Source organism: Parambassis ranga, chromosome 6, assembly GCF_900634625.1.
Source record: "Parambassis ranga chromosome 6, fParRan2.1, whole genome shotgun sequence".
Classification (NCBI taxonomy): Eukaryota; Metazoa; Chordata; class Actinopteri; family Ambassidae; genus Parambassis; species Parambassis ranga.
This window is the reverse complement of record NC_041027.1, coordinates 2,605,870-2,633,351: the sequence shown is the minus strand read 5'-3', so window position 1 is coordinate 2,633,351 and position 27,482 is coordinate 2,605,870. Positions and strand designations below refer to the sequence as shown.

Sequence of the window (27,482 nt, the reverse complement as noted above, 5' to 3'; positions counted from 1 at the left end):
CATTTGGTGTGTGTGTGTACACATTTGTGCATGTGTGTTTGCCTCTTGCTGTCCAGGCTGTGCAGGCAGGCCTATTGTTGCAGCAGCAACAGGCGTCGGTGGATGAGGACGCACCATATGGCCTCTGTGTGCTTTAGTCACAACCACTGTGTATGTGCGTGTGTTGGTGTGTGTTCATCTACTTCACCAATGCTGTTGCAATATGGTGGAGTTTGGAGGGGACGGGCTGCTCGCTGCCTTCCTCCTTGTTGTTTCATCTGTCGTCTCATTTCAAGAGAGGAGGACAAAATCCAACGCACAGATTTTTTGTGGAACTGGGATTAGGAGGAGTAATCTTCCCATCATGAGATGATGTCTTGTGACAACCCACTTTGTTCATTTTTATTAAGAATCTGTTTTCAGTATAATGTTTGGATGAATCAACAGGTGATACAGCAATCCTGGAAATGAGTGGACTATTGTTGTTATCACTTTTTTGTTATCAGCATTTTTTAAAAACTTTTCTTTTTATTCTGTTTTCAGTGTCCTGTTTACTTTTTACACATTGAATCCAGATTAAATCAGCAAAGGGGATCAACATTGTTAAAGGTGGAGGCAGCTTGTGTGTAATGAAATTTAGGGAGCTGGGTTTTTAGAGCAACAATGCGAGTGTGTGTGGTTGAGGGGTGGCAGCGGCGGCGGTGGGGTTAAAGGGGGGGAAGGTGGGGTAAGGGAGAGGGTAGGTTTTGGGGGTGAGTTGATGGTTGGAGGGGTGGGGTGGGGGCAGGCTTTGTTTAGAGGATGGGGGAACAATAGGAATCCTCCTGGGTGGGGTGGGATAGGGGGTGTTGGTGTATGGGAGGGGAGCATTGAGTGTGTTGGGGGTGGTGGTGGTGGTGTAGGTCGGTTTCTGGCTGCAGGAGGCCAGTGGAGCCTGTGCTGGCTTGTCTGACTCACAATCTCCTCCTCGTCTTTCACTGTGGTCCCACAAAATAACACAAACCTGCAGCTCTGAATATGAGAAAACCATCTTCTGCTTACAACACCAGAAAATGAAAAATGTTGGTGAATGTTGAGTTTACATAAGTTGTTGCAAGTCATTTTTTTGTTGCAGTCAATTATCCACAATGTACTGAACATATAATCTGCATATATATATATATATATATATATATATATATATATATATATATATATTGCAAAATGAGCCAGAAAAGAGCAACAAGTGTAAAATTATGCTTTATAGTTATCATCATCTCTGAAATCAGCACGCCTTTAACTCCTCTCCTGCTGCCACCAGATGAATCTGTGTGTCCTGTTCCATTTTACCACAAAGCCCCCCTGAAAAAATAGTTAGCATTAAAGGCTGGAGTGTGTAGAAGGTACAGAGGAGGAATGCTGCATCTCTTATGACTGCTGACATAACGGCCAGAACATCCTCTACATCAGGCAAATCCTGAATGAATGATGTTTAATTGTGGCTTGAAGAAAGATGGATGGCTTTGTGTGACTGCTGACTGAGGCTCAATAAGCTTCATGTTTTCTTTTATGTGCTCCTCTGCTAACAGAATTACGGTAGCCGTCAAAATACGAGACGAGCAGCAACAACATGCTAAAAAAAGTAGAAGACGCACCTTAAAGCTTTCAGGTGTAGCTGCATTAGCGTAGTCGTAATGCCGTCTTTTAGGGTTTTAGCACCAACAGTAGATGGATGGGGCCGACTAAAGCTGGATCCATACTCCGCGAGACAAAGAGCGGAGAACGCGCTCCACGGGTGGTAAGAGATACAAAAAAAAGGTCTTTTCCGCACTGAGGTACCATACTCCGCGAGACGCGTGTGTGCAGAACTCCTCATACGGCCCGCCCACTAAACTATAAGGAAAGACTTTACTGAGTTTTTTTACACACCACAAGGACTTGTGCCATGGCAAGAGGGCATTATACAGAGAGGGTGCCTGCAACAGCGTGAGATGTCCGGCGATGAGTTGTGAAAATGCGACATTAAAAAGTAACAATAGCAAAGATTCAGTGTTTGTGCCTTTATGACCACATTTGCACATCTACTGTGTTCCAATGTGCCTGCGATACTTCAAACTGTCCGGTGATGAGCTCTGAAGATGCGACATTAAAAGTAACAATAGCAAAGATATACAGACATTGTTAAGCCCGGGTATGTAGGAGTATATAGAATGGTAATAACAGTCACCATCTGGTATGTGTGAATGGCTGGAGTTATGGGTGACAAATCACCCTGACTTGCCTTTCTTTCTTTCTTTTATTGCTCATCATGCAAACCGGTATGGTCTTATCTAAATCTGTTGAATCAGTGCTGTTTATACACCTACCTATATACCTGGAGAGGCTCTTGCGCTTCTCCACTTTCATCACGCCCACAATAAATTCCGACCAATCACAGCATGGTTGCCGCACAGCCTTGAAAGACAAAGGCTGTGTCTCATTTCAGGGTCTGCATCCTTCGGAGGACGCAGCCTACGCGGTCTCAGGAGGCCGCGTCCTCCTGAGGATCCTCCTGAGGATCCTCCACCGTTGGTAAATGGGACGGTCTGGCCTTCAAATCACTTCCTGATTGTGGCGCGACGTCATAAATTTTGCCCCGGGAAAAACAAAAGCAGCGACAGCGACACAACACGGACTACACAACAAGCGGGACAACAGTGTGGATTTAGACATTTGGAATATTTTAATATATTTATTTGTTGTTGGAGGAAGAGGAGAGGCGGCTCCAGCGGCAGCAAAACCGGTGACGGCTCATTTTCTTCAGGCTGGGAGAGCGCAGTGGGGAGGTGACGGTAAGCTGCTGTTTAACCATATTATTGATCATAATTAATATACCGGTTACTGAGCAAACGCTAGATATATAACCAGTAGATAGACAAATATGATTAAATGTAATTTATATTTGATTCAATTGTAAGACTTGATACAGGGTCTGTTTGTAATTTTAATACTTTAAATAAATAGCTAAATGTGTACGAACCCTGCAAATAACCCTGAAACCAATGTGTCATTAAGCATCAGGTCTGTCACTGCACCAGAGAATTACTGCTGGGTGGAGGAGAGTGGGGCTCCCTGCAGGACCAGCTGTCTGTCCTGGAGGAGGTGTACTGACCATCATCACCTCTGGAGGGTGAGGATACATATTTTATAGCTTTTCATATTTTAAGCTGCTTTGGAAGCCGCTCTGTTGAAGTTATTATTTTTATTTTTGCCCTTTTTAAAAACATCTTTAGTAACATGGCAGCCGCTGATCGTCAGCTCTGCAAACCCTGATGGACGATGTGGTGGACAGAGGAGACAGACACCCCCCTCCCCCAGATGATGTCCCACTCACAGCCAGAGGACTCCAAGGTCTTCACCGTGGCATCATCCAGTCCAGCAGCACCAAGGATTCCTGCTCAGCCAAACATTTATATATATGTTCTTTGTGAATAGTATTTTCTGCTGATCTTTATAAATAATAAACTGTACATTTTCATAATGCCCACTGGTAAATAGTTAGAAATGTTCAAACTGTGTCTTTGTAAATATTGTACATAACACAACACACACACAATAAATGATTTACTGTGGTCACTGAGAAGTTGTTCAAAAGTTTACTTAAATTATAAATAGGTGATGAAACACATAATGTAACAAGGTTAGAAGAGTTTAAGAACACAGAGACAAGAACGATTTAATATCATCCTTTAATTTAATAAGTAACATTTAAATAACACAGAACATAAAATCACTGCTGTCCACCATCCTCTCAATGAGCTGAGGTCTGTCCGTTCTTTCTCTGCTCTCCCCCTCTCTCTCTCTCTCTCTCCCTCTCTCTCTCTCTCTCTCCTCTCCCTCTCCAGCCTCATGTCCTCCGTTATCAATTGTCAGGTTTTCTTCTGTTTCTCTCTGCTCCTCCTACAACAAAATGACAACAGGCAGAATGACCGTTTGATATAATAACGATAATATTGCTCCTCACGTGAACTATACTTTATACTATACTACAGTAAACAACAAGAAACAACATTCAATCAAAACGTTTAGTTTACAGCGCCTCGTATCAACAGGACGTCATGTTTGTAAATATAAAACTCATTTTTTTAATGCCACTGTCACTACTAGCATTTTAAAACTCTCGAACTACTGCTCTTTACTTACATTTAAATGTGAATTCGGCACTCCTGCCGGTGCCGCTGCCGCTCGCTTGGTCCGTCATTGTACTATTGGACAAAAAGTAGGCCCGCAAAGCATTGTGGGATATTTAAGGCCACGAAGGATGGTAGCGATGCGTCCTCCAAATTCAGGCAAAAGGAGGACGCATTTGGAGGACGCATTTGAAGGACCCTTCGACTTTTGGCGAATTGGGACAGCCTTCGCGCAGCTTTGTGACGTAAGCGGCCTTAAAATGCGCACTCCGAAGGATGCAGACCCTGAAATGAGACACAGCCTTAGTTCGGCCCGGACCCTGTGCACAGGAGTGCGGATCAGCGGGCGGTCAGAGACAAAAAATGACGTCATTTTGTGGGCGTAACGTCTGCAGGGGGGGAAAATGTCTTTGTCTCGCGGAGTATGGATCCAGCTTAACCCTCCATGGGAAGTCTGATTCAACCCCTCATGTTTCCTGGCCTCAGCAGGAAGCGAGCAGGAAGTCTAGATTTCAACTACTTCTTGTGTACTTTCCCGCCCAGAGGAATTGACATGATAAACACTTGCTGGTAACACAGTGGAAAAATCACTCCCCCCTGTTTGTCGTGCTGGAAACCTCCGCCTTTGTCTCCATCAGACCTGATTACTCGCTGTCGTTTGTTCTGTTAGAGGAGTCTTCCAGCTCCTCAGACAGGATACTCCGGTGATCCGAGTTTCTATATCTAAATAGGTTAAAGGACAGCGATCATTAAGGTGTATATGTTACCAGCCTGCTTACAGATGCACTTTCTGCAGCTTTCACACACAGATCAGGGATTATCAGGCTCAGGTCAAAGCTGAGAAAAAGTCACTGAGTGTGATTATTGATGACTAAATCATAATAATTGAGTTAAATCATGATTACTGCCTGGTTTTGTTTTTAAAACAGTTAGTTTTAAATTAATTAGGAATTAAGGTTTATATGACCTGAAGCACCTGAAGCTGCCATCACATCTTGTAAAGGTCTACAGCGGCTACTACTGCTTGATTGATAACCTCATTTGAGCAACATTAAAGCTACATTTGGCTCTAAAGTGGTTACAAATAACAATTTGAACTTTTGAAACTTTTTTTGTCTGTGAAATCACCAATCCGCAGTTTAACCAACCACAGTCAGCCTATTTCAGAAGCATCCCAGAAGTGACTCTCTGCACTGTACTGCTAAAAATACACACTAGCTCTATTTTGGCACATATGTCAATGTGCGACAAGCAGATTAAACACGCAGGAAGTCAGACGCAAGAAGAATGACACAGGAATTGATTTTCAAAATAAAACGCCACACAAATTCTTCCGTCACATCACTTCATGTGGTGTTTGGATATTATTTGTTGGTTACTCTCCTGAAAACAACCAGATGATCATGTGATTTCATGGTTCCCGTGCGATCTTTAAATATTTAATCTCACAACAAAATCACAGTGCAGCCAGATCGCAGTGCACAAACGCACACACCCAGTGGGTCCAGGGCTTTAGTCCTGTATTCCAAAGCGCCAAATTTCTCTGTTGGGAAATGAAGCCAATTTACTGTTTAAAAGTTGCAGTCCCCCTCGCAGCCTCTGGGGGCCAGTTCCAAAAGTAAGTTAATCCCCACAGACCTCCATGATTAAAAACTTTACATAAACATGTTTACAGCCTGGTACAGGTTTGATCTTTTGATGACAGCTGTACTAGGGATACGTTTTTATATATATTATGCTTTATTTGTTTAATTTTTAATAAGTCTTCATTCATGGAATGACAGGCGGGTGCTGACATCTTCATATTTGGCTTAATGTTCTGTTCCTCAGTAGATTGATCTGATTGGTTAGCTGAGTCTCAGTTTTTTGGAGTCAAATAAGGAGTACGGTAAATGATATGATACCGGCAGCTACATCTCTATATAACCTACTACACACACCGGCATGTTTTGGGGACTCTCTGCCTCCTAACCTGCATCTGTCTAAATAAAACAGGACCCACGTTTTAATGGAGCACAGATGGAAAACACAGTTCATGGGCTAATTCAGTTGTGTGTTTTTGTGTGTGTGTGTGTTTTGAGGAGTAGAGTGGAGAGGAGAGCGGAGCCTGTGTCAGCTGTGGAGGATGTAATTGTGGCGGAGAGATAGATGGATAGATGGAGGTCACTGTACTCTTTTTCACAATCATGCAGCCGTACAGTGTTCCTTCACTCGGTGTGGGATAAGACACACATACACGTACGTCTCAACACAATGCTCCTGTGTTCACACTTATTAAATGGTGTTGGTATTGCTGTAACCTCCCCCGGCCTCTCTTTCCACTGGTGGAAGATATTGTGTGTGTGTGTGTGTGTGTGTGTGTGAGTTTGTGTGTGTGTGTCTGTGTGTTTGACAGTCTACATGTGACAGCGACACACACCACACTCCACATCCCCCATCCCACACACACACACAGGAAGAGACTGGATAATGGCTTGGTCTGACTCAGCAGAAGCTGGTGGAAGAAGAATAACAGAGAGGGACGGAGAACAGAGAGGAGAGCTGCTAGCTAAATCTTTTACCATCACATTTCCAGGAGGAAATAAGCACTTCACTGTATCAGTGTGCAATCTGTGACCAATTACTGTGTGTGTGCATAAATGGTAATGCTTCTGTGAGAAGAGATGGTGAAATAATGAGGAGCGCATGCTGTGAATCACAGCCTCTTCACCACTCATAAAGCAAGTCTCTCTCTCTCTCTCTCTCACACACTTTCTGTCTTTCTCAAGTGTGTATTAGCATTGAGGAAGAATAAAAGAAGCTTTGCTGGTTTCTTTTCACTGATGCAGCTTTTTTATTCGGCCTCATGAATGTCTGTCTTTGTTTTTTATAAACATGAAATCAGGCCAGAACTAATCAAACCAATTCCAGACTTTGATAAAGGTGATTTTTTTTCCCTCTCTCTCCACAGCATTGTGCGAGATGAACTAATCAGTAATGGATTTTAATTGAAATCGTGACCATCTGAACATATAAAATTTGAATGTGCATCAGCACCAAGGGCTGATTAAAGTTAACGTTTGAAATCGAGATCAGTATCTGTGTAATCTCATATGAATGATCCAAAATAAGAACCAAAACGCCTCTCCGGCTTCTCGATGATTGTTTCCCGTGCGCTGTATCTGATGCAGCTGCTGTCAGATAAAGTCTGCGTCCCACATCGGGCTTCACGGTCGGCTCAGGATTAGAACTGCGTTCAGCCGCAGCTGGAGGACGTTGTCATGTGGCTGATGGGTGTTTAGCTGTCTGGGAAAGCCTTTCTTCTTCTTCTGCTTGTTGACTTCTGTTTACATCTGGCCCCTGCTCACACTACATACGATAAAAAGAAAAAAGAAGAAACTGCTTATAATATGTGTCCTCATAAGCCCTGTGAGGGTAGTTCACCTGTCCTGACCCCGGTAAAGGTTTGTCTAATGTGTGTAGTTAATCTCTAAACACAATTAGATCTAGCTGATGTGTTGAGAATGATGCATAAAGCTTTGATGCATGCGTGCTGCTGATTGGAGAAAGTCACAGAGCAGGTCTGACATGCTGTCTGATTGAGAGATATAGACATGCTAGAAGTACTTAGCTACGTACTTGTATCTTTAGATGTGCCTCAGAAGTGTTTCTTAAAGGTAGCAGGTGCGCTAATTGACCACTAGTAGTGCTGTGGAGCTCCTAGGCTGATGCATTTTCTTTACATACTTCTTCTGCTGATATTAGCCTGTTGCTGATATGTTGATGTTGGTGGACAAGTTGGCCAATATATGCTGATCATTATGACAGATTGTGCAGAACATTTTCAGAATTACAACACTTGGTGAATAGTTAATAGTTAATAGATAAACCAGCTAATATAAAACAATAATAGTAATTGGATGTAAAAAATAAAAGATTTTGAATAAAATATATAAATAAGAATTTGCATTGACAAATGAAATACAACAAAGACTAGATTGGCAAAAGATAATGACAGTTGAAAAAATGGGAAGAAGTGTTGATCATCTAATCTGTTGGACAAGTTTGTAATTCAGTGTTCTGATCTCTGAGATTAGAAAGTTTACATGAGTGTAGCAGTTTTGAACAGGAACGATGTAAACGTTACATCCATTTAGTCCCTTTGTCTGCGTGCTTCAAGGAGTGAACTGAAGCCACTAAAGGGAAACTATAGTGACACAGGCTAAAGCATCATGGTAACTGAAGTCATGGACAGTTAATGGTAGATGCAAATGAATTCTATGGAAAAAGCAGTCCACTACTTTAAATAAAAAAACACAAAACCAACTCATTTGGTGTAAAAAAAGTACATTATACACAACAGATCCTGAAGTGACTGGTGTTGAGTTCAGGGACAAGGCGTTACATCAGCTCTGGCTAAAATCACGCACTTCAATACATTCTGACTGTTTGAATAACATGAGGTGTACTTGAAGGATCCCACCTTGTGAATGTCTGCTGTGGAGGTTGCTAACATGGCAAGATAAATGAGTCTGCCGTGCAGTGCGGTCCTTGGCGCTAAAGTAAAAAAATATGTATATCGCAGGATGGTGAATAAAGACGACAACACAGCATAACATTGTAAAGTGGAACAATGTTTGCTATGAGGATTACAAGAAAATCCTCTTGTATAAAACCTGTGTGTGTGTATATGCTGGAAGCAGTTTAAACAGATGCTGTTGAGCTGTCCAGTACAAGAATGAATAAAAGGAACCGACAAGCCTGTGATAACACTGTCAACATGCATAGCAACAAAACCCCCTGCTGACACCGACAGTAATGCAAGACTCTTACACGTCAGCTCATTACCTCTCTGCTAACATGTAGCCTTCCAGCTATGGATATTGTACGCTCAGATGTATACGTGTCGCTGGCTTGACAGCTGAAGCCAGTGAGCGCTGTGAGAAAGAAGTGAACGGGGGAAGAGAGGCGACACACATGGAGAACACCAGAGTCCAAGGCAGCTGCAGGATTGTGGCTGTATGCCCTGTGTGTGTTCTCCTGAGGGCTGGCACTGACACCATGAAGCCTGCTGTCCTGGCTGGAGTGGCCTCGGCCTGCCTAGTGACAGAGAGAGAGACACACACAAACACACACACATGCACGCACACACACAGTGAGGAGGGGAGCCTGCGGGCGCACAGGAGTCGCCCAGTAGTCACAGTTGATTGTTGTGTGACTAATGTCTTTCTCCAGCGTCCATCTGCTACCGGGCCCCTCAAACACTCACACTGTTAGTTGCTCTGATTAACCTCTTCTCTTCTTGTGTAAAATACTGTGTTAAACTGCACCAACAAATTTTAAAAAACCACTGTGGTGCATATTTTTACACCTCCTTCACTCGTATAACTGGTTTGTTATAGGTTTAAATGTATCCAAATGTACTGCTTTTGAAGAGATTTGTGTGTGTGTAGAAACTGCTTTTCGTATGAGTGTGTGCGATGTGATGGAAGTAGAAGCAGTGGTAACATGTTTTCTTGACATCTTTTTTTACTTGTGGGGATCCTTTTGAACATAGGAATGATTTTATACTGAAACTATTATTTGATGCTTCCCTCAATTGCCAAGGTCATGGGGAAAAAGATCACATTGACTGTATGGACTGCAGCAGCTGGGGATTTAAACAGATCAGAACAGTGAGAGGAAACGTGTTTCCAGACATTCTGATTTTGCTTTTAGATGTTCATAAAGCATTTGATACAGTTATTAATCATCTACTAACCAGTAGGGGTTCACAAAGTCCACGGTTCAGGTTGTGTCACAGTTCTGTTGTTGCGGCTTTCGGTTCGGTTGACATTGTTGAGGTTGTTTTCTACTTTTTAAAAAATACTATAGATCAGCATCAAATATGTAGCCTAATTATCTAACATTGACCATATTTATGAATCAGGTATTACATTGTGTTGCTGCTGTTTCCATTCTGTCACTGCTTGTGCTTCAGAGAGATGCTCCTCAGTAAGAAAAGTAGCTATTGGCCTACTAATCAATCTGGGCTCTGTACATAACCCACTGCCATTCAAAAGTGAAGTCATTCAGAAGCATCATGTCCATGTCTATGCAGACGACTTACTCTTCTTTCTGTCGGTACAATATACCTTACGTTCTGTTTTACAAGAGACTTAAACACTTTCTTTCAAACTTTTTTGATAGTAAGTCTGAACGTAGTTGGTGCAACATATACAAATTTAGTCTGGTGCTGAATGCTGCAGGAAAACATAATCTAATAACCAAATCCTCATGATACCAATTGTAGCAAGTCTCAGTTAAGTGATTAAAATCAGAAATATGTTATTAGTCTCTGCAGTGTGGAAGTAGTAAAATTAAACATTATCAGCAGAAAGAGGAAGGAATCTATTACTGGAGTGCAGGATTTATAACCCACCAACATTAACTTACTCAACTATAGATACAATTTTCAGTGAGGTTGATAATACCACCAATAATCACCACCAGTTTGTGGTTTATTGCTGCCTTTGTTGGTCAGTTAGTTTGTGTTATTGTGGGACTGTCTGTGTTAACATGTTACTTTAGATCATAAAAAACTGGCATCACACATTTGGCAAGGTAAAGTGACTGTTTTTGTCAATGGAGAAACATGATAATGCTCTCAACAATGTAAAATGTTGCTGATTCCACCCACAGTTGTTCATCTTCAACTCCTATTTGTCCAGTTTGGTCTCTACTAATTTGTCAGGAACATTGTTTTCTTCAATAAGTTCACCAGCTGACATTCATATTTCACAAACGTTACTTTGTGAAGGAAACAGATCTGGTCCTGAACCAGACAGCCTGCAAGATGAATGAATCCTTGTTTGAATGGAAAACTGTTGGAGAGGGGGCAGGAGGGGACGAGGGAGGAGAAAAAAAGCAGGGGTGGGAAGTTGGAGAGAGGAAAAGGAAATGAGGGTGAATAGAACCAGCATGAAGAGAAGAGCAGAGGACAAACTGGAGTAAGACCATGAGATCCCATTCATTACACATGCCTGTGAGCGTAGAGCCAGCGGATGTTTTCTTACACTGTTTTTCCCCTCAGGTGTTAAAAAGCCTTGAGCTAAGCTCTGGTGTGCTGACGGGGGGTTATAAAGTGTTCCAAAATGTTGCCTGCTGCTTTATATGCTTCAGTTGCATGTGTTCGTACAGTCAAGTGTACCGGTAATTGTGTTAAAATTAGCCAGGCCACGCACGCACGCACACACACACAGAAAACTCTGACATATACTTTGTGTACTGTGGCGGGGGGACAGTGCATGGGAAGTGTGAACAGTAAAAGACCAGACAAAATGACATGTGTTCGCCCAAGGGGCTGGCACTGTAACTGTGTGTGTGTGTGTGTTTCAGTGCATGTGTGTGCACGCATATGCTACTGTGTGAGTGTGGTGTGTGTACTGCGCCAACCCTGCTGTTTACCGTGGGGGATTTTAGAAGAATTGTAGGCAGCTGGCAGGCCCCTTCAGTGTTTTTTTCTTCCTAAATCTGCTCGTAGCTGTGTGTAGTGCTTGTCTGTCTGTCCCTCATTCACTTGCTCTACTTATGTGTACGTGGATTTGATTTACCGCCGCGGTTTAACAAAATAGGCAATTTCCCTTCATGAAAAGAAGCAATAATTTTTTCCTCCAGCAGCTGGGATACAAGCTTAAGACATGTTGATCCAAAGTTAAAGCTGTATTAAAATTTTATTTTTCAGTAAAAAAAAAAATATACAGACTTCATATCAGAGAATAGGCTGCAGAGAAAAAGAAAAAAAAGCTCATTTTACATTGTATTTTTCCATTATTTTTCTTATTTGAAATATTATTTGTGTACACCTGGTGCGATTGCAGCAAAATGTTCAAGATTTTAAAAAAATGGCAGTTTATGTGAAACTGTCTGAGGTGTGCAGAGAACCACTATATTCAGTTTTATTTATTTTGCCTAAAATCTGCACTGCTGTATAAAAGTTTTTGTGACGCTAACTAGTACATAGTGGCAAACAAGGCTTATGATAATATGATAATAATAACATTTGTAAACGGCAAGCTAGTTAATTTAGCAACTCTTTAGGGGGTTAGGAAAAATTGGATGCTTGCTTAGGACAGGGGTTTGCTACAGTAGGCAGCTAAGCTAATGCTAGTTGGGCAAACATTCCGTTGAATTTATATATTTTTTTTTAGTTTTTTTTTTAAAATTCTGACTACATTTTGACATTTGTCATTTACATACAAATAAGTCCACAGACTGTTTTGGTCATGGTAGGGCTTACTTTTTTGCGTTCATCCATCTATTCATAAAATCAATATTCATTCATTCATATACATTTTTTTTCCTTCAAATTCTTGAACAGTAACTGTTTGATTGTTGAATAATAATTTTCTCTGTGTGGGTACAATGTCCTTCAATAATGTACAGTATATAGATATTTTATTTTTTTTGTGTGAAATCTTCTATGGAGGGCAGTTGCATGTGTGAGACCTAAGCAATGCTCAGATACCATCATGCATCCATACTGTAGCAGGAGCTCGTCCATGTCATGACATATTCTAACACGTCTTTCTCTGTTGTTTTTTGTCACTTTAGGGTTCCTGCTCTCTGGTGTTGGATTAAGAGAAGCTACAATTTAGTACCATTTTGTAAACAAAGGCTAGCATATTAGCCTCAAGTTCCTAGTTGTCCACAGCTAGCTGCCCCGAATGGGAGTTCACCTTTAATATTATTATTATTATTATTAATAAATAGATATAGATATATTTTTTTATCACACCACTTACTTGGTATCAAAGCATTAGCGTTAGCTAATACACAGCTGCCAGTATGGAGCGCAGTAGCTGGAGCGGCAGTGAGAGTGCAGGGGAGGACATGGACAGACTGAGTGACTCAGGAGGGGACAAGACCATGGATGGGGACCCAGAGGGTGTCTGGAGCCCTGACATTGAGCAGAGCTTCCAGGAGGCCCTGGCCATCTATCCACCATGTGGAAGGAGGAAAATTATACTGTCAGATGAAGGAAAGATGTACGGTGAGTAAAAAGGTTTATCGTCTTCAGCATAAAAACAAAAATTGTTATAATAATTATTATTTGTCTGATTATGCAGAAGGAGAAGGTCAGTTGTGTGTGTGTAGTAAGGAAGCCTTTTGAAAAAGTGTAAACAGTTTCGATCACTCGTTCACACTTTGTGGTGTGGAAGAACGTAACATCTTGAAACAGTGATATAAACACATCCGGTGATTGGCCGAGCTGTTGAAATGTGCCGCCATGTGTGTGTGTCACATGGTGAGAATAACGACACAGGAGGCGGTGGCGGCAGCAGTGGTGTTGGAGAGTTGTCTCCTAGGGCATCAAGTGTCAGAAACACAGAAAAGAAAGAGAAGCTGTAAAAGAGAGAAAATAGAAGGCAGCTATACGTAGGTGCATTGTGAGTGTATGAACGTGACACTAAGGAGAGTATATGCATTTATGTGTGTGTGTGTGTGTGTGTGTGTGTGAACTAATGGAGTGATGAACAGATGGTCCTCTGGCTGCCACCAGCTGCGCCTCCCTCCCTCTCTCCTTCATCGTCTTTTTTCTCTTTCTGTCTGTATACAGAGTGCTAGAGATTTCTGTATGATACTACTTTAGACTAGACTCAAATTGTTACACACTTGTCTCTCCTTCATGTTTGACTTAAGCATACATTGCATGGCCAAAAGTATATGGATAGTGGATGTTTGTCACAGTTGGCTGTTTGTGGGCCTTGTTCACAGCCCGTTTTCTGCTGCACGCACCCTAAGGGTGCTGGATTTGTGCGTCTTTTTAAATGTGCAGGTTGTCTTAAAAAGTTGTGTTTTTTTTGTCCTGCATCATGGATCATCCAACAACCAAACAGCATGATTACTGCATGATAACCTGTTCAGTTATAATAATAAAAATGGCTCCCATCATTTTGTAAACAAAGGCATCTAGTTCCTGCTTGTTCACAGTCCACTTGTCCGAGTCAGGTCAAAATGCACCACAGCAGGCGTTAAACGCTGACACGCACGAGTCCTACTGATACTAAAACTCCCACCCAAGCTCCTATTGCGTTATTGATCAGCCCGCCAATCAATCAGTCTCATTTTGTTCCCAGCCTTGGCGGCATGTTCACCAGTGTTTGTTTACCTTGTTGACGTCTGTGTCCAGGTTGTTGACACTTTTATCGCGGTGACCTAATCGAGTTAGACGGCGCCTGTTTCCAGATACAGAGCAGAGAAAGGCGTAAATTGCAAAAAGTGATGAGCAGCATTTGGCCTGCAGACCAAGGGGGTGGGGGGGGTTAATCGTTACCTAGAACATCTGTGCAAACCAGCCTCATAAAACAGTGTCGAGTTTATTTTTGGCTCACAGCATAGGCTCATGTTTTATTTCACATTGTTTCATTTGTCTCTCGGGAAGGGTTGTGTTGGTGCTAAAAAAAAAAAAAAAGAAATCATCCTGCGTGCACACAAGCGCACTTTACAATTTCCTCAGTTTTTAAATCCCAGCATCATTAGCAGTCATTTTTGCAGTTTTCCTCAAGCTTTACTTTAAGGCTAAATCAGTGGCAGGTGAGTCAAAAACATCTGTGTGGGTCCAAAAATCCCCCTGCTGGGGTAGGAATGAGAACCTGGGAGAAATTCAGAAGTGGCAGAGAAATCATAATGTGGTGCATCTAAAAGGGAGCAGGAATGAAAAGGTGAATAATAGTGCTATTCTCCTCAGTGAAGGTACAGCACACGCATCACATACATACACAGGACCAATATGAAAAAGTAGAATTGAAACCTCGATCCGGGGATGAACTGTTACAGACTGCTTCAAACAGTTAATGAATGATTTCCCCAGTATTAACCATTTGTGCCTCTAGCTGGTAGGTGTTGCATCACATCCTCCATCGAGGCTGAATGCTCTTGTTTGTTTCCAGTCTAACGACGTGAACAGGTTGCTCAACTCTAAATGTGACTCACTTGTGAAAGAACTTAACCTCCGCACTCAAGTAAAGAGACAGGTTAGCTGTCAGTCACACGGGACTAGCTGTGCTATACATACATAATGTCACAGTGCACAACAAGGGCTGCATCCTGCTGTGTTGATTATGGAATGTCTTAATTATGTAATCAAACCTTTTGTGGTTATGTGCTGGATCTGGCTAGATCTGAGTGTGAGCTGAGGCATACGGTGATCGGTTGTTTGTTTTGGTTGTAGAATTGGACATTTTAACATGGAGGTCTATGGGGATGGCTCAAGCCTCAAGGAACTGCAGCCTTTGCACATAAATGAGTTATATGTGAAGAAAAACATCATTTTATGTGAGAAATGTAAAATTATTACATTTTAAATACGTGATCCTGTTATCAGTGGTAAGATGATGTCACCACCTGATCTGCAGGTGCAAGATTTACAGGGTTTAGTTACTCTTTAAAATGAACAGCTTGTTTGGGATACATAAAAGATTAACTTCTGTGCCAGCAGCAGTGATCATCTTAGCAGACATACCCTGAAAGACAAACAGAGGAGCCTCCAACAAAGCCATCCTTCAAGCCCCGCCACTTAAAAACACTTTAATTGTCTTCTGGGTGTTGTAACAAGCTCAAACTTCTGCTCGGCAGCAGTGGATCCAGGCTCTGGGCCAGAGTTTGGCCCCTGCGGTCTCTGAGGTCTTCCCAGGGTACACACAACAATACACACCACTCAACTGCGGCCTTGTTAGAGAGCTCGGGCGGCAAGGCTTCGACCTTATTCTGAAAGGGTTTTGGAGCTATTCTATAAAGCTCTTAATCATTCTACTAACTGAGTGTGGGGAGCAACAGTGCAGTTTTTTTAGAAGATGGGGGAAATAAGAGAGATTTATTTTCCGAGTCCAGGAAGTTGCAGATTTTCATAAATGACTTCCTCATTCTCACAGATGCTTATTTACTCCCTCCGTGACAAATCGTCCAAATTGTTGTTTATATGATTGCTGCCTTGCACGAAGATTTTTTTTTTTATGTATCTGTGTTGAGATTTTTGTTGGCGTTCTTCTCCAAATCAGCCAAAATCACATAACTGACAAAATGTCTTTCCTTTAAACTGTGTCGTCTCCATTAATATCAGCTTACACACACAACCTAGAGATATATATACAGAGAGAGAGAGGCTTTTGGGGGGGGGGGGAATTCTGTTCGTCACAGTTAATGACCATCTGACTTTGGCCTTGAAGTCTTTCACTGGGCAAACAGAGAGAGAAAAGAGGAAGAGGGAGGGAGCAGAAGGGAAGCCCATTCACTACGAGAGGGACAGAGGAGGGGAGAGAGGGAACAGCCAGAACAGAGGATGGACGGACGGACGAAGAGGAGAGGAGAGAGGAAGGGAGGGAGGAAGGGATGTGTGTGTGTGCGCGCTGGAGATTTTTTTTTGAGAAAGGAGGGAGGGCGAGAGTGAGGGATGTGTGCCGCAGGGTTAGTGAAGGATGATAATTCACCGTTAAGCCTCCTAGAAAGACCAGCTGGCCCCTCTGGAGTCAGATGTCAGCCTCCGCAGCCAGGACTGTGTGTCTGTGCGTCTCTGTGTGTGTGTGTGTGTATATGTGTGTGTGTTGGCACTCATGCGTGTATATACATCTATATGTGTGCGTGCGTGTTTGTGTATGTGCTGTCGTCAGTTACAGCTTTTGACTGCTAGAAGGAAAACACCTGCATGGAGAGCTGTAGATTTTATCAGTCTAAGCTTCCTATCTCAGTGAGAGTGGGGACTGGTCAGAACACACACACATATGCACACACACCATCTGCTAGTTAGTTAGGGCTATTGTTGCGAGCCATTTGGGTAGTGTAGAGGTTTGGCTTTGTGCTGATCTTGACCATCAGTTGGCCAGCTGGCCTGACTTTGCTTTTCCACTTGGTTGCAACCAAGAGAATAAAACAGAAGACAAACCGAAGTGTAAGCAAATACAATAACCGCCAAATGATGTCATTTCATGAAATATTTAAAAAACACAATAACACGCTCACAGATGCTCTGAAAGTGAAGTTGTGTTTTTCTGCTTCTTTTCTCTCCCTGTCTCCCTCGCTAATCTATACTAGCCAGGTCATGCTGAGTCTGCTGTGCTCCCTATTGAATGGGTTGAATTATTCAGCATTGTAAGCGCGTGTGTGTGTGTGCCTGTGTGTGTGTGTTTGCGTATGTGCACACACATAAGCATGGGTACAGCTGGCCTGCTGGTTCCTTTAATCAGGGGACGGCCGGTCCGCATGAATGCCTGTATTGTTGGGTCATGTGTATTCAGGGCCATGGCGTGTGTGTGATTTTTGTGTGTGTGTGTGTGTGTGTATGTATGCGTGGAGAGCTCAACAGGGGTACTGGTGATTATAGCGTTTCTATGTGAAACTGCACGTCACAGGGTCGCTGGGTCAACAGCTCTAAATCAGCTAAGTTGTTTTGGTGGGTCATATGATTTCTGCTTGTGATTGTCTTTGCGACAGAAAGATAGTTTAAAAGCAGTGTGTGTGTGTGTGTTAAGAGAGGCCATGTTTCAGTGGTGTGTTCTGTGTTTTTTTTCCCCCTCCAGGTCGAAACGAGCTGATAGCTCGATACATCAAGTTGCGAACAGGAAAGACGCGGACAAGGAAACAGGTAATAATGGGGGCGTGTTTTCAATCCGATCAGTGTGCATCACAACCATTATACAAATGTAATGAGGGAGAGCATGCAGTGGGTGCAGCTGAAAAAACGGAAGGAAAAAAACTACAGCAATATATCATGCAGATGCTGAAGTTGGGTGGTATTTTATGCCACATTGCAGATAAGCTAGCCAAGTGTAAAAAACAGTCTTGCAGCGGTGTAAATTACATTCTTTGTGGTTACCTAACAGTTTGGAAGGGTTGTGATTTATTCATATATTTATATATTCATATTTGCCTTTTCTATTCAAAGATAAATGAATGAATACAGAACACTGCCACCTGCTGGTGTGGAGACTCATTTTCTCACACTCAGACACAGAACAAGTGCAACCTTTGTTACACACATCTCTCTAATGTAATCTAGCTGTTATAAAACAGCTACTACATTTTTTCATCTTTAAACACCTTCAGTAGCAATATTTACCAACCAATGAGTTGTAAGGTGAAGAGTTAAATAAGATTATTATTTAGGCTGTTTTACAGTATGTAATGTGACAGTAAGATGTATGTTCCCAGGTGTCTTTTTTTTCGCTCTCTGAAAAGATGTGCATAGATGGGTCTATTCACTGTTGTCAGGGGAGTAGTGTGTTTGTGTGTGTGTATGTGTATTCTTCCAGTGTGGCAACAGTCCTTTCATAACCATGGCAACTCACTGTTTGGTCCTTCCTCCTCTCTTTTCTCTACCCTCCAACCCCTTCCTCTCCTCTGCTCTCCTCTCCTCTCTCCCCTCCTCCAGGTATCCAGTCATATCCAGGTCTTGGCTAGAAGAAAATCCAGAGAGTTTCAGTCTAAACTAAAGGTAAGGAATGGTACATATTTTTTTCCCATTTGGTGTATTTCCTGTGAAATCAAACCCACCGCTGCACAGGAAGTGTTGTGCTATACATATGCAGTTTGTTTGGAATAAACACAGCTGATTAGTGAGGATTAGCCCTGAGGACTACAATGGATAACCAGAGTGAAAAGGCGCCACCTACAGAAACAGGATTTACAATCTCTGGGAAACGGGAAACTAAACATGTTTTATATAATTAATTTGCCTCAAAAACTCTTAAACATTCAGGAAAAAACATGATAAAATCGCAGGATTGACATCCGTGGATTAAATAAGGCTCTAATAATTTCACAAAAAATGCACAAATCCAAATTTGCTCGTTAGCTGGATGCTTGTCACAGTCACTCCGGTATCCTAGGTGTCTAATTAGGCCTGTTTAGGTTTCTCCTCCTCCTCCTCCTCCTTCTCCACCTCTCTTATAGCCATACATTCATTCATTTGTTCCTGGCCTCCTCCCTCCTTCTTACTCCCTCTCCACCCCCTTCAGTATATTAATCTCTCACCCTTCATCCTCCCTCTCTCACTTTTTCCTTTTCTTCCTCACCGCTGGTTGTAATTAACTTCATGTAAGGCGACAAAGGAGCGCTTGTTTTCCAGTCGGAACTTGGTGTGTAAACAAAGTGAGGGCTGAATTAATGTTTGCCGTCATAAAAATAAAGGACAGATGGTTCATTAGAGCTGATGATAAAGGGCACTACATTATACGAAGACGTTAATAATGATACTTTATCTGCATTCAGTTGTTTTCTTTAAAAATGAAATGGCATTCATTAGATGCAATTTTGTAACTCCCTTTTGTAGTGAATATGGGTTAAGATGATGGAAAGATGTCAGCATATTAAACACATGTCAATCAATAGTGAACTGGTTCCCATTTTTAAATTTTTCTACATGTTATAAATCATTAGGGGGTTTACTCAAAGGAACCTGAGTCTGAGATGGCACCTGTCTCTCACATGCGGTAATGCTCCAAATCATGCAGAATATTAAGTCTAAATATCATTAAAATAGGAAAATTACATAACAATTCACCCCCAAACCAAAACAGCGTTTCCTCTTCTCTGTCACCATGTTTATTTCTGCTGAAAAGTCTGACATTGTTACATAGAGGTCTATGGGGGATAGACTTACTTTTAGAGCCAGCCCCTAGAGGCCACTGGAGGAACTGCATTTTTTTTAACCCTTAGCTTTGTTTCTAAGACCTGAAAGTCGGCAACTGGTCACTGCTCATATCTGTACAATTCTGTCATGGTGAAATACACAATCTTGTGTTTTACTGTGTTTTGTATAAAACACCCAGCAGACTAGACAGCAGTATAATAGCCAAGCAATAAACCAATGAACCAATGTTAAAGGACCCACAGCTGGATATACAGCGTCCATGTGCTGCTGCAACAACTACTAATTTCACAGATTTGTCTTAATCTGCATCGGAAATTAGTCCAAACATGCAATTTAATCCTGTTTTGTTGATGTGTTCTAAAGCTACTGTGTTTAACTGTGACTGTAATTCTGACGACGTGGATTCACTGATCTTGTAGCATGTTAAAAATTGACTGTATAACTACCTCCCCTGCCCCCATTCGAACATGATCTCAGAGCTTAAACCATACCACATGGGCAGGTGGGTTTGAAGGAAGGTCAAGGATGTTATCAAACCCATATGGTTCCTGGTATTTAATATGAAAATCCAGCATGATTCCCCTCTCAGTAACTCCTATAATGTTATTACCTCCCCTAGGAGAAGAGATTTCTCTCAGTGCCAATTAACTTGAGTGAAGCTGCCAATTAGTGATTCTCCAGCTAGTTGCAGTGCATATAATTCCACTTCATTCAGCTGTTGCCTGTACTTCAGATTTTTATAATCTAAAGCTTTTACTGTAAACTGTCAACCCCGGGAGCAGAATCGCAGTTGGCTCGGCTGCACACTCCCCCAGCTGTGGGCCACAAGCCGCTTTACCACACCCAAACAACACACAAACAGTCTGAGGTGTGGAGCACCAATCCTCTGCAAGTCAAAACAGGAGATTGAGACAGGCACACTGATTAGTGCTAGATTTTTACTGATAATGAGAGAGGGCAGCTAAGGTCACTTCAGCATGGCCGTCACTGTGTGAAAATATTAAGTCCAAGCTGTGTTTCTTGATCAGGACCAGAATGCAAAGGAGAAAGCTCTGCAGAGCATCTCCTCCATGTCCTCGGCCCAAATTGTCTCAGCCACCGCCATACACAGCAAGCTGTTGCCTGGAATAGTCAGTGCCAGCTTCCCCGGAAACGCACAGGTAACACGCACACGCACACACACACACACTTACTGTATTTGCTCTTTACAGATGCAGGAACCAAGACATGAATAATAATAAAGCCATTTTTATGTACATGTAGCGGACACACATTTATGGGTTGCAGCTTCACTGCACTGTTTTAATGTGTGTGTTTGTTTTCAGCTGTGGCAGGGGATGATTCCAGGAGGACAGTCCAGCTCCACCACAGAAGAGTGAGTCGCGGTTACCTCATATCATTTTAACTGGTTAATATCTGATTTCAGTTGACCAGCATTTGATATTTCAAAAAGTTGTGTAGGATTAGTTGCCTGTAATAAGGTCTGTGTGCCTAAACAGAGATCAGATTTTCATGTTTGATTTCATGTGTTGGGTTAAACCATCTTCCATGTGCCCCATTCTTTTCAACTCTGAGTTAAATTTGTCTCAAACGTCACTTGGACTGGAGAGCAGAACTAACTAGAAAAGGGCATTTCTTGAAGAATGACTAATTAGATGTCAGTGGTCAAATGTCACTGTGACCTCACAAAACATGTTTTTGGCCATAAATCAAGACTTTATTCACTAATTAAGACAAAATGTCACACAGGATTAAATGATGATTAGGTCAAAGGACAGTTCCACTGTGACGTCAGCGTGTTCAAAAATACTTTGAGTCACCAGGACTGGGTTAGTGGTCTGAGCTCAGCACATGTCCTGTGGGGGCTCGCTTTCATCACGTCAACGTGTAAACATGCACAGATGTTACGTTGACACTTAAACCTGCTGCTTCCTTGTCTTCCATTAGTTTCAGCTCACAGCGGCAGGTTCACGCCCTTTTCGTTTCATTGGAAGCTGCTGTTACATGAGATGACGATAATGGTAGTAAATGGGGCCAGTATAGCTTTTACTGAACTCAGAGCCGCTCTTGACCTCTGTGCTCTTGCTACTGCTCATACAAGACACAGAGCAGAATTCCTTTCTGTATAATGCAGGTACAATGCGACTAGACCCCCACCCCCCTGCCCTGCTGTGTCTCTTTAAATGCTCTCCCTCTCTGTTTCCCTCAGCATCAAGCCGTTCTCTCAGCAAGCCTACTCTGTGCAGACAGCAGGGACCACCACAATCTCAGGTGAGAGGGACAGTGGGCACAATTATCTTCTTTCTGTGAGGCGGACTGGCACTCCTCTCTGCTGCCATTTAGACCGCTGTTTCCCTACAGGGTGGTTTTTGACTTAGTGCCCGTGTCTGCAAGACTCCCTTCTTTGTCTTGTGAAGAGGTCAAAAAGAGGGGAAGGTATCAGCCTTAGCCCCAGTCACCTGAAAGGAAGATGTGACAATTATTATACCAGCTACATAGAAAACATTCAGTTGAAGTAGGTTAAGGCTGACTAAAAACACTAAAAAGATTTTTGAAATCCTAACCGATTTAATTTCAGCCCATTTTTATTCAAATTCTGTGTGTGAAACCACATACATACCTGGTCATACCGGACAATTTATTTGTCAGCTGTGTTGTGGTGTACGATGAAAAAGCCTATTGAGACATTTTCCTGTATGAGACCAGTGTTCATAATTCCACAAGTTGGTCTACATTTTTATTATATTCTGTGTGTGTGTTTTGGCTGCTATCGCGTTTGTGAGCTGTGCTTCCTGGTTTTGCTTGCTCTCATTGGCTGTTTTCTGCAGTACAACCAGGAACTGATAAATATCAGATATGTTTTATATTTACAAAGATTAGGTATAAAATCCTCTGGTGCGATCAGTAGAAGAGGGACTTTGTAAATCCTTTCTTGCCTGTTTTACTACATTTCTGGTGATTTCATAATTAGAAATACTTTATTATATCCCAGGGGGAAATTGCTTACATTCCAGGTGCTTCATGCATCTTTAGAAACAGGTTAGAAATCAAACTATTTGTGGTGCATTCAAGAGCCTGCAGCTCTGTGGGCATTCCGAGTCAGACTCTAAAACTTCCCCATTTGTGTAGAAATTTGCTCTCAAATTAAATAATTAAGAAATTTGCAAAACTATTTTCCAGGAGTGCAGACATTTGACTAAAAAGTCATTTTTTATTTACTGTTAATTGTTAATTAGAAGGTTGTAAAACAGATTTCTGTTGTTTTAACTGTGAGCCTGCACTCCCGACTGTTCACTGTGCATTATAACAACTCACTGGGTTTCCCTCCTGGTGGATGGTGGCGGCTGCTTGTTACCGATGCATGAATCTAAATGACAAAGAGAGCAGGAAGGCCTTAGCAAACATAGTGCAGACTCACCGTGTCCTCATTCTCGCCTTTACGTCTACTTTTGTTAACCGCCTTTCAGCGCTGCACCCTCACCTCCACCAGGCTTTGTCCACAGGACTCCAGTAATGGCCTAAATGTTACACAGCCAACAATAATGCTAGCATAACCCTGCTAAATAGCATGATTGTACATGATGATGGCAGTGAAGTGAGGTTAAACTGTGTGTGTGTGTCGTCTAGGCTACGAGCCTCCCGCTGCAGCCCAAACACACAGAGAACCAGCGTGGCAGGGACGCTCCATCGGCACCACCAAACTACGACTGGTGGAGTTTTCGTCTTTCCTGGAGACACAGAGGGACCAGGAGGCAGTGAGTACCCATGAAGACACACACACACGCAGTCTACAATAAGCACTCCCTATTGTCCCATAAACAGAGATGACAGATAACCCCGCAGCAGAGAACAACGTTAAAGCCTTTTGTGTGACTGCTCATATGAATAACCTTTGTAAAGCTCTATCTCTCCGTCTGCTCAGTCTATCTGTCATCCTGCCACACTCTGGCCTCCATGTCATTTTTCTACCTTGGGCCCACAGACAGCTGGCATTCATCTTGTTGCTACAGTGTGGACAGTAAAAACAAACAAACAATGACATTGAAATGGATTCTGTTGTTAAACGGCGCCACGCTGCCTGCATTATTTACATGAATGTAAATAAACTGAGGTAGAAACTGTAGCTGTTCTCCACGTGTCTGATTGTGTTCTCTCTCCTCTCAGTACAACAAGCACCTCTTTGTGCACATCAGCCAGAACAGCCCGAGCTACAGCGACCCCCTGCTGGAGTGCGTGGACATCAGGCAAATCTACGACAAGTTCCCGGAGAAGAAGGGCGGCCTGAAGGAGCTGTTTGCTAAGGGCCCGCAGAACGCCTTCTACCTGATCAAGTTCTGGGTAAGTAAGGCTGTCCATTTACTCCACTTTGTATTGTGTTTTTTTTGTGTGTGTACCTGGTTAAGACTTTATTTTTTTATTTGGTAAATTAACAGGCTGTGTCAGACTACACCCTTCTTCTTTTGCCCCTGTACTTTTCCACCCAGCGCCGTGTCTTTGTCTGTACTTACAGCTGTGTGTGTGTGTGTGTGTGTGTGTGTGTGTGTGCGTCTTTCCACCTGGGATATGGAGGTGGTGGGTTGATGAAAGCGCAGTCGCTTTGTTTGAACACCTGCTCACCTCCTCACACACAGGTTGTTTCCTTTTCACCTGTCTGTGTGTGTGTGTGTGTGTGTGTGTGTGTGTGTGTGTGTGTGTCTCAATTTACACGTCTACCACAGGACTTTCAAAAATCCTGTTCTCAAAATAAGTAATTGAACTCAGACTAACTTTAAATGTGAAGCCTCAGCCCCTTAATTAATAACATTGGAAGTAAATAACAGGTGTTTCATTTCAAGTAGTAGAGAAAAGAAGCATTCTTATTTCTAGTGACATTCAGTTTTTGTACTACAAATGTTTACCACAAAATCTGCCCAAACTTTGGTCACCCTTAAGATTTAAAGCATGATTAAGACAATTTAAAATAAAAATACCGTACAAATGAGAAAAAAATTCTATCCATACACTCAATCAACAAGTGATGTTACCTTCCCTGCACGCAGGAATTCAAGTAAACTGTTTGAATATTAGCTTCCTGCACTTGTATGCAGTAGATACATATTAAAATGTAGCATTTGAAAGGGTCATGTGATGGAGAGAGTAACGAATCAGAGAAGGAGACGAAGCATTTCCAAGCTAAAGCTGCATAACCCATAGAAAGACAATCCCTGTTGTTGATATGGAAGTGGAAAAGAATGAGATATTAAATCTGGTAATATCATATAAAAAAGGATATTATTTGTTATTTATGTATGGCATTTGCTGTGCCTCGCAACAGTTGCTAAGGTTCTGTTCAGGGGCGTGGTTTGTCAAACAGCTGATGTACGTGAGGTGGTCAGACAGAGGAACCGGTGCAGCCTGCGGGCTTGTGGAGTGGCAAGGTGTGCTTGCAGCTAGAAAACAAACAAAGAGTGTGTCTGTGTGTCATGCAGAGAGCCTCCCCTCTGAATTTAATTAAAAAGCTCTCAGATCTACCACAATGGAGCGTGTTTCATATAATCTGCTGCTTTAATAGAGCACAGTTTGATGTTAGTGTGTGTGTGTGTGTGTGTGTGTGTTCTCCTCCATCCGGAGACACACAGTGCTCCTCAGAGAACTCATTACAAATAGTACAAACCCTACTCCACTTCTTCTGGCCTGTAATCCAAGTGCAGTGTGTTCTCACCACGATGATTAAATATATATATGTTAACCACAAAAGAAGCTAATTTATTGTTTTTTATAGTGTTCTATTATTTAATATCTTTCTATCTATTTAATTTTATTTTAATGAGAATGATTACAAAAAAGGTAAATATTATATATTCAATAATGTGGCAATGCAAATCACTTTTTATGTTTTGCATGGAGGAAGATTTATTTGTTGTGTCTACAGTGTTGAAAAATAAGTTTTAACAAGCAGCTGCCAGCAGGTAGACTGCTCATTACAAAGCTGTGCAGCCAGCACCCATAGGTGTATTTGAAATGAGAGCCGATGAGGAAATGTGTAATAAACACAGTAATAAACCATGTTGTTTTCCCCTCAGAGGCTAAAATGTCTGTTTTCTCAAACGAGCATTTAGCATTTTCTGTCAGTATTAGCGCTTTAATCTAAATGTAAGATTATGTCACTGAAATCTAACATGCTCAAGGTGCCACCAGCAGAGGGCGCTGTTGTTATAGCAGGTGAAAGGCAGCAGTGTGTGTGTGTGCATTTCTGGCATTATAAGGAGTGTTTCGGCTCTGTGTTTACAGGCTGACCTGAATTATAATGTGCAGGACGACCCCGCGGCCTTTTACGGCGTCACCAGCCAGTATGAGAGCTCGGAGAACATGACCATCACCTGCTCCACCAAGGTCTGCTCGTTCGGCAAGCAGGTGGTCGAGAAGGTGGAGGTGAGGACGGACGATAAAAGTTTTTCATTTCATTTAAACGCCTGATATTATTTACAGTTTAAACGGATAGTACAGCTATGCAGAAAGTCAAAAGATGAGAATGTTTTCATCAGCTTCACTTTGATTCACAGACGGAATATGCGAGGTTTGAAAACGGGCGCTTCGTCTACAGAATCAGTCGCTCCCCCATGTGTGAATACATGATTAACTTCATTCACAAGCTCAAACACTTGCCTGAGAAGTACATGATGAACAGCGTGTTGGAGAACTTCACTATTCTGCTGGTAAGAGCTGTAAATGTGCGATCTCTGCTGTAAAGTAAGACATTTCAACATGGTGAATGGGGATTGACTCACTTTTGGAGACTAGTGGCCATGTGGGGGAATTACAACTTGTGACACATGCTGGTGTCATTTCTCAGCCATGGAAAATATAGCTTTAGCCATTAGCGTTGGGCTTCAATTTGAAATAGTGCTAAATATGTGTTAATTCCTTTCTGTGTGTGTGTGTGTGTTTAGGTGGTGAGCAACAGAGACACTCAGGAGACCTTGCTGTGTATGGCATGTGTGTTCGAGGTTTCCAACAACGAACACGGAGCGCAGCACCACATCTATCGACTCATCAAGGAATAACAGACACAGACACACACACACGCTCACTTAGACAGACACTCATGTATGGCCTTTGCTTGGTGAATAATGGTGACATTGGAGGTTATAATAAAAACACGGAATTCTACAAAAATTTCTTTCAGCTAAACAAGCATAAAAAAAGGAAAAATGGCTGCATTTTCACTGCTACTCCTAACACAAACAAAAACAACAATAATAGTTTGGTTAATTTCTAATTAACAGCATCTGTGGCACCATACTCCTCAACAGGAGCATTTCACCACACACACAGAACACTAACTCCAACCTGACTGTCAGTAGCTCATTAGCTGTAAGAAGCACGCAGTGGCAGTGCAGCCATAGAAACGCATCAGAATCGACCTGGGTGGTTTTTCCCCCCTAAGAACATCCTGACTCTGATATCACCAGGAGATGTCATGTCCTCTGATAATTGGTTTCTTCCTTTCAGTAAATTTTGGATGATGGAAGTCATATTTTTCATTGGGGAAAATCAGACTAGGGGGCTAAAAAAAAAAACAGATCTTCAACCCCTGTGACAAAAGTGTGTGTTTGTTACCTGCCAAGATGCTGATGGACGCTGAAGGTCAGACCCTGTGTATGATCAATAACCAGAGAAGGAATTAACACTACTGCGTTATCACATAGTAGAATATAGAGGTGGATTTGTACAGATAGACACTGCGAACTGTCCAAGGTGAATTCTTGCAC

At 42.2% G+C, this 27,482-nt stretch overlaps 1 protein-coding gene across 1 annotated transcript in view; it reads left to right on the top strand.

The window, feature by feature from the left end:
- LOC114437173 (transcriptional enhancer factor TEF-1-like) overlaps positions 1-26,949 on the top strand; it is a 28,948-nt gene extending 1,999 nt beyond the window's left edge. Inside the window, exons 2-12 of the mRNA XM_028407678.1 lie at positions 12,699-13,137; positions 17,660-17,724; positions 18,511-18,573; positions 20,760-20,891; positions 21,057-21,106; positions 21,941-22,002; positions 23,359-23,486; positions 23,896-24,069; positions 26,002-26,142; positions 26,274-26,426; positions 26,661-26,949. Coding sequence (XP_028263479.1) covers positions 12,933-13,137; positions 17,660-17,724; positions 18,511-18,573; positions 20,760-20,891; positions 21,057-21,106; positions 21,941-22,002; positions 23,359-23,486; positions 23,896-24,069; positions 26,002-26,142; positions 26,274-26,426; positions 26,661-26,774 — 1,287 coding nt within the window. The 5' untranslated portion in view covers positions 12,699-12,932 and the 3' untranslated portion in view covers positions 26,775-26,949. The remainder of the gene's footprint in view (positions 1-12,698; positions 13,138-17,659; positions 17,725-18,510; positions 18,574-20,759; positions 20,892-21,056; positions 21,107-21,940; positions 22,003-23,358; positions 23,487-23,895; positions 24,070-26,001; positions 26,143-26,273; positions 26,427-26,660) is intronic.
- Positions 26,950-27,482: the final 533 nt, after the last annotated feature.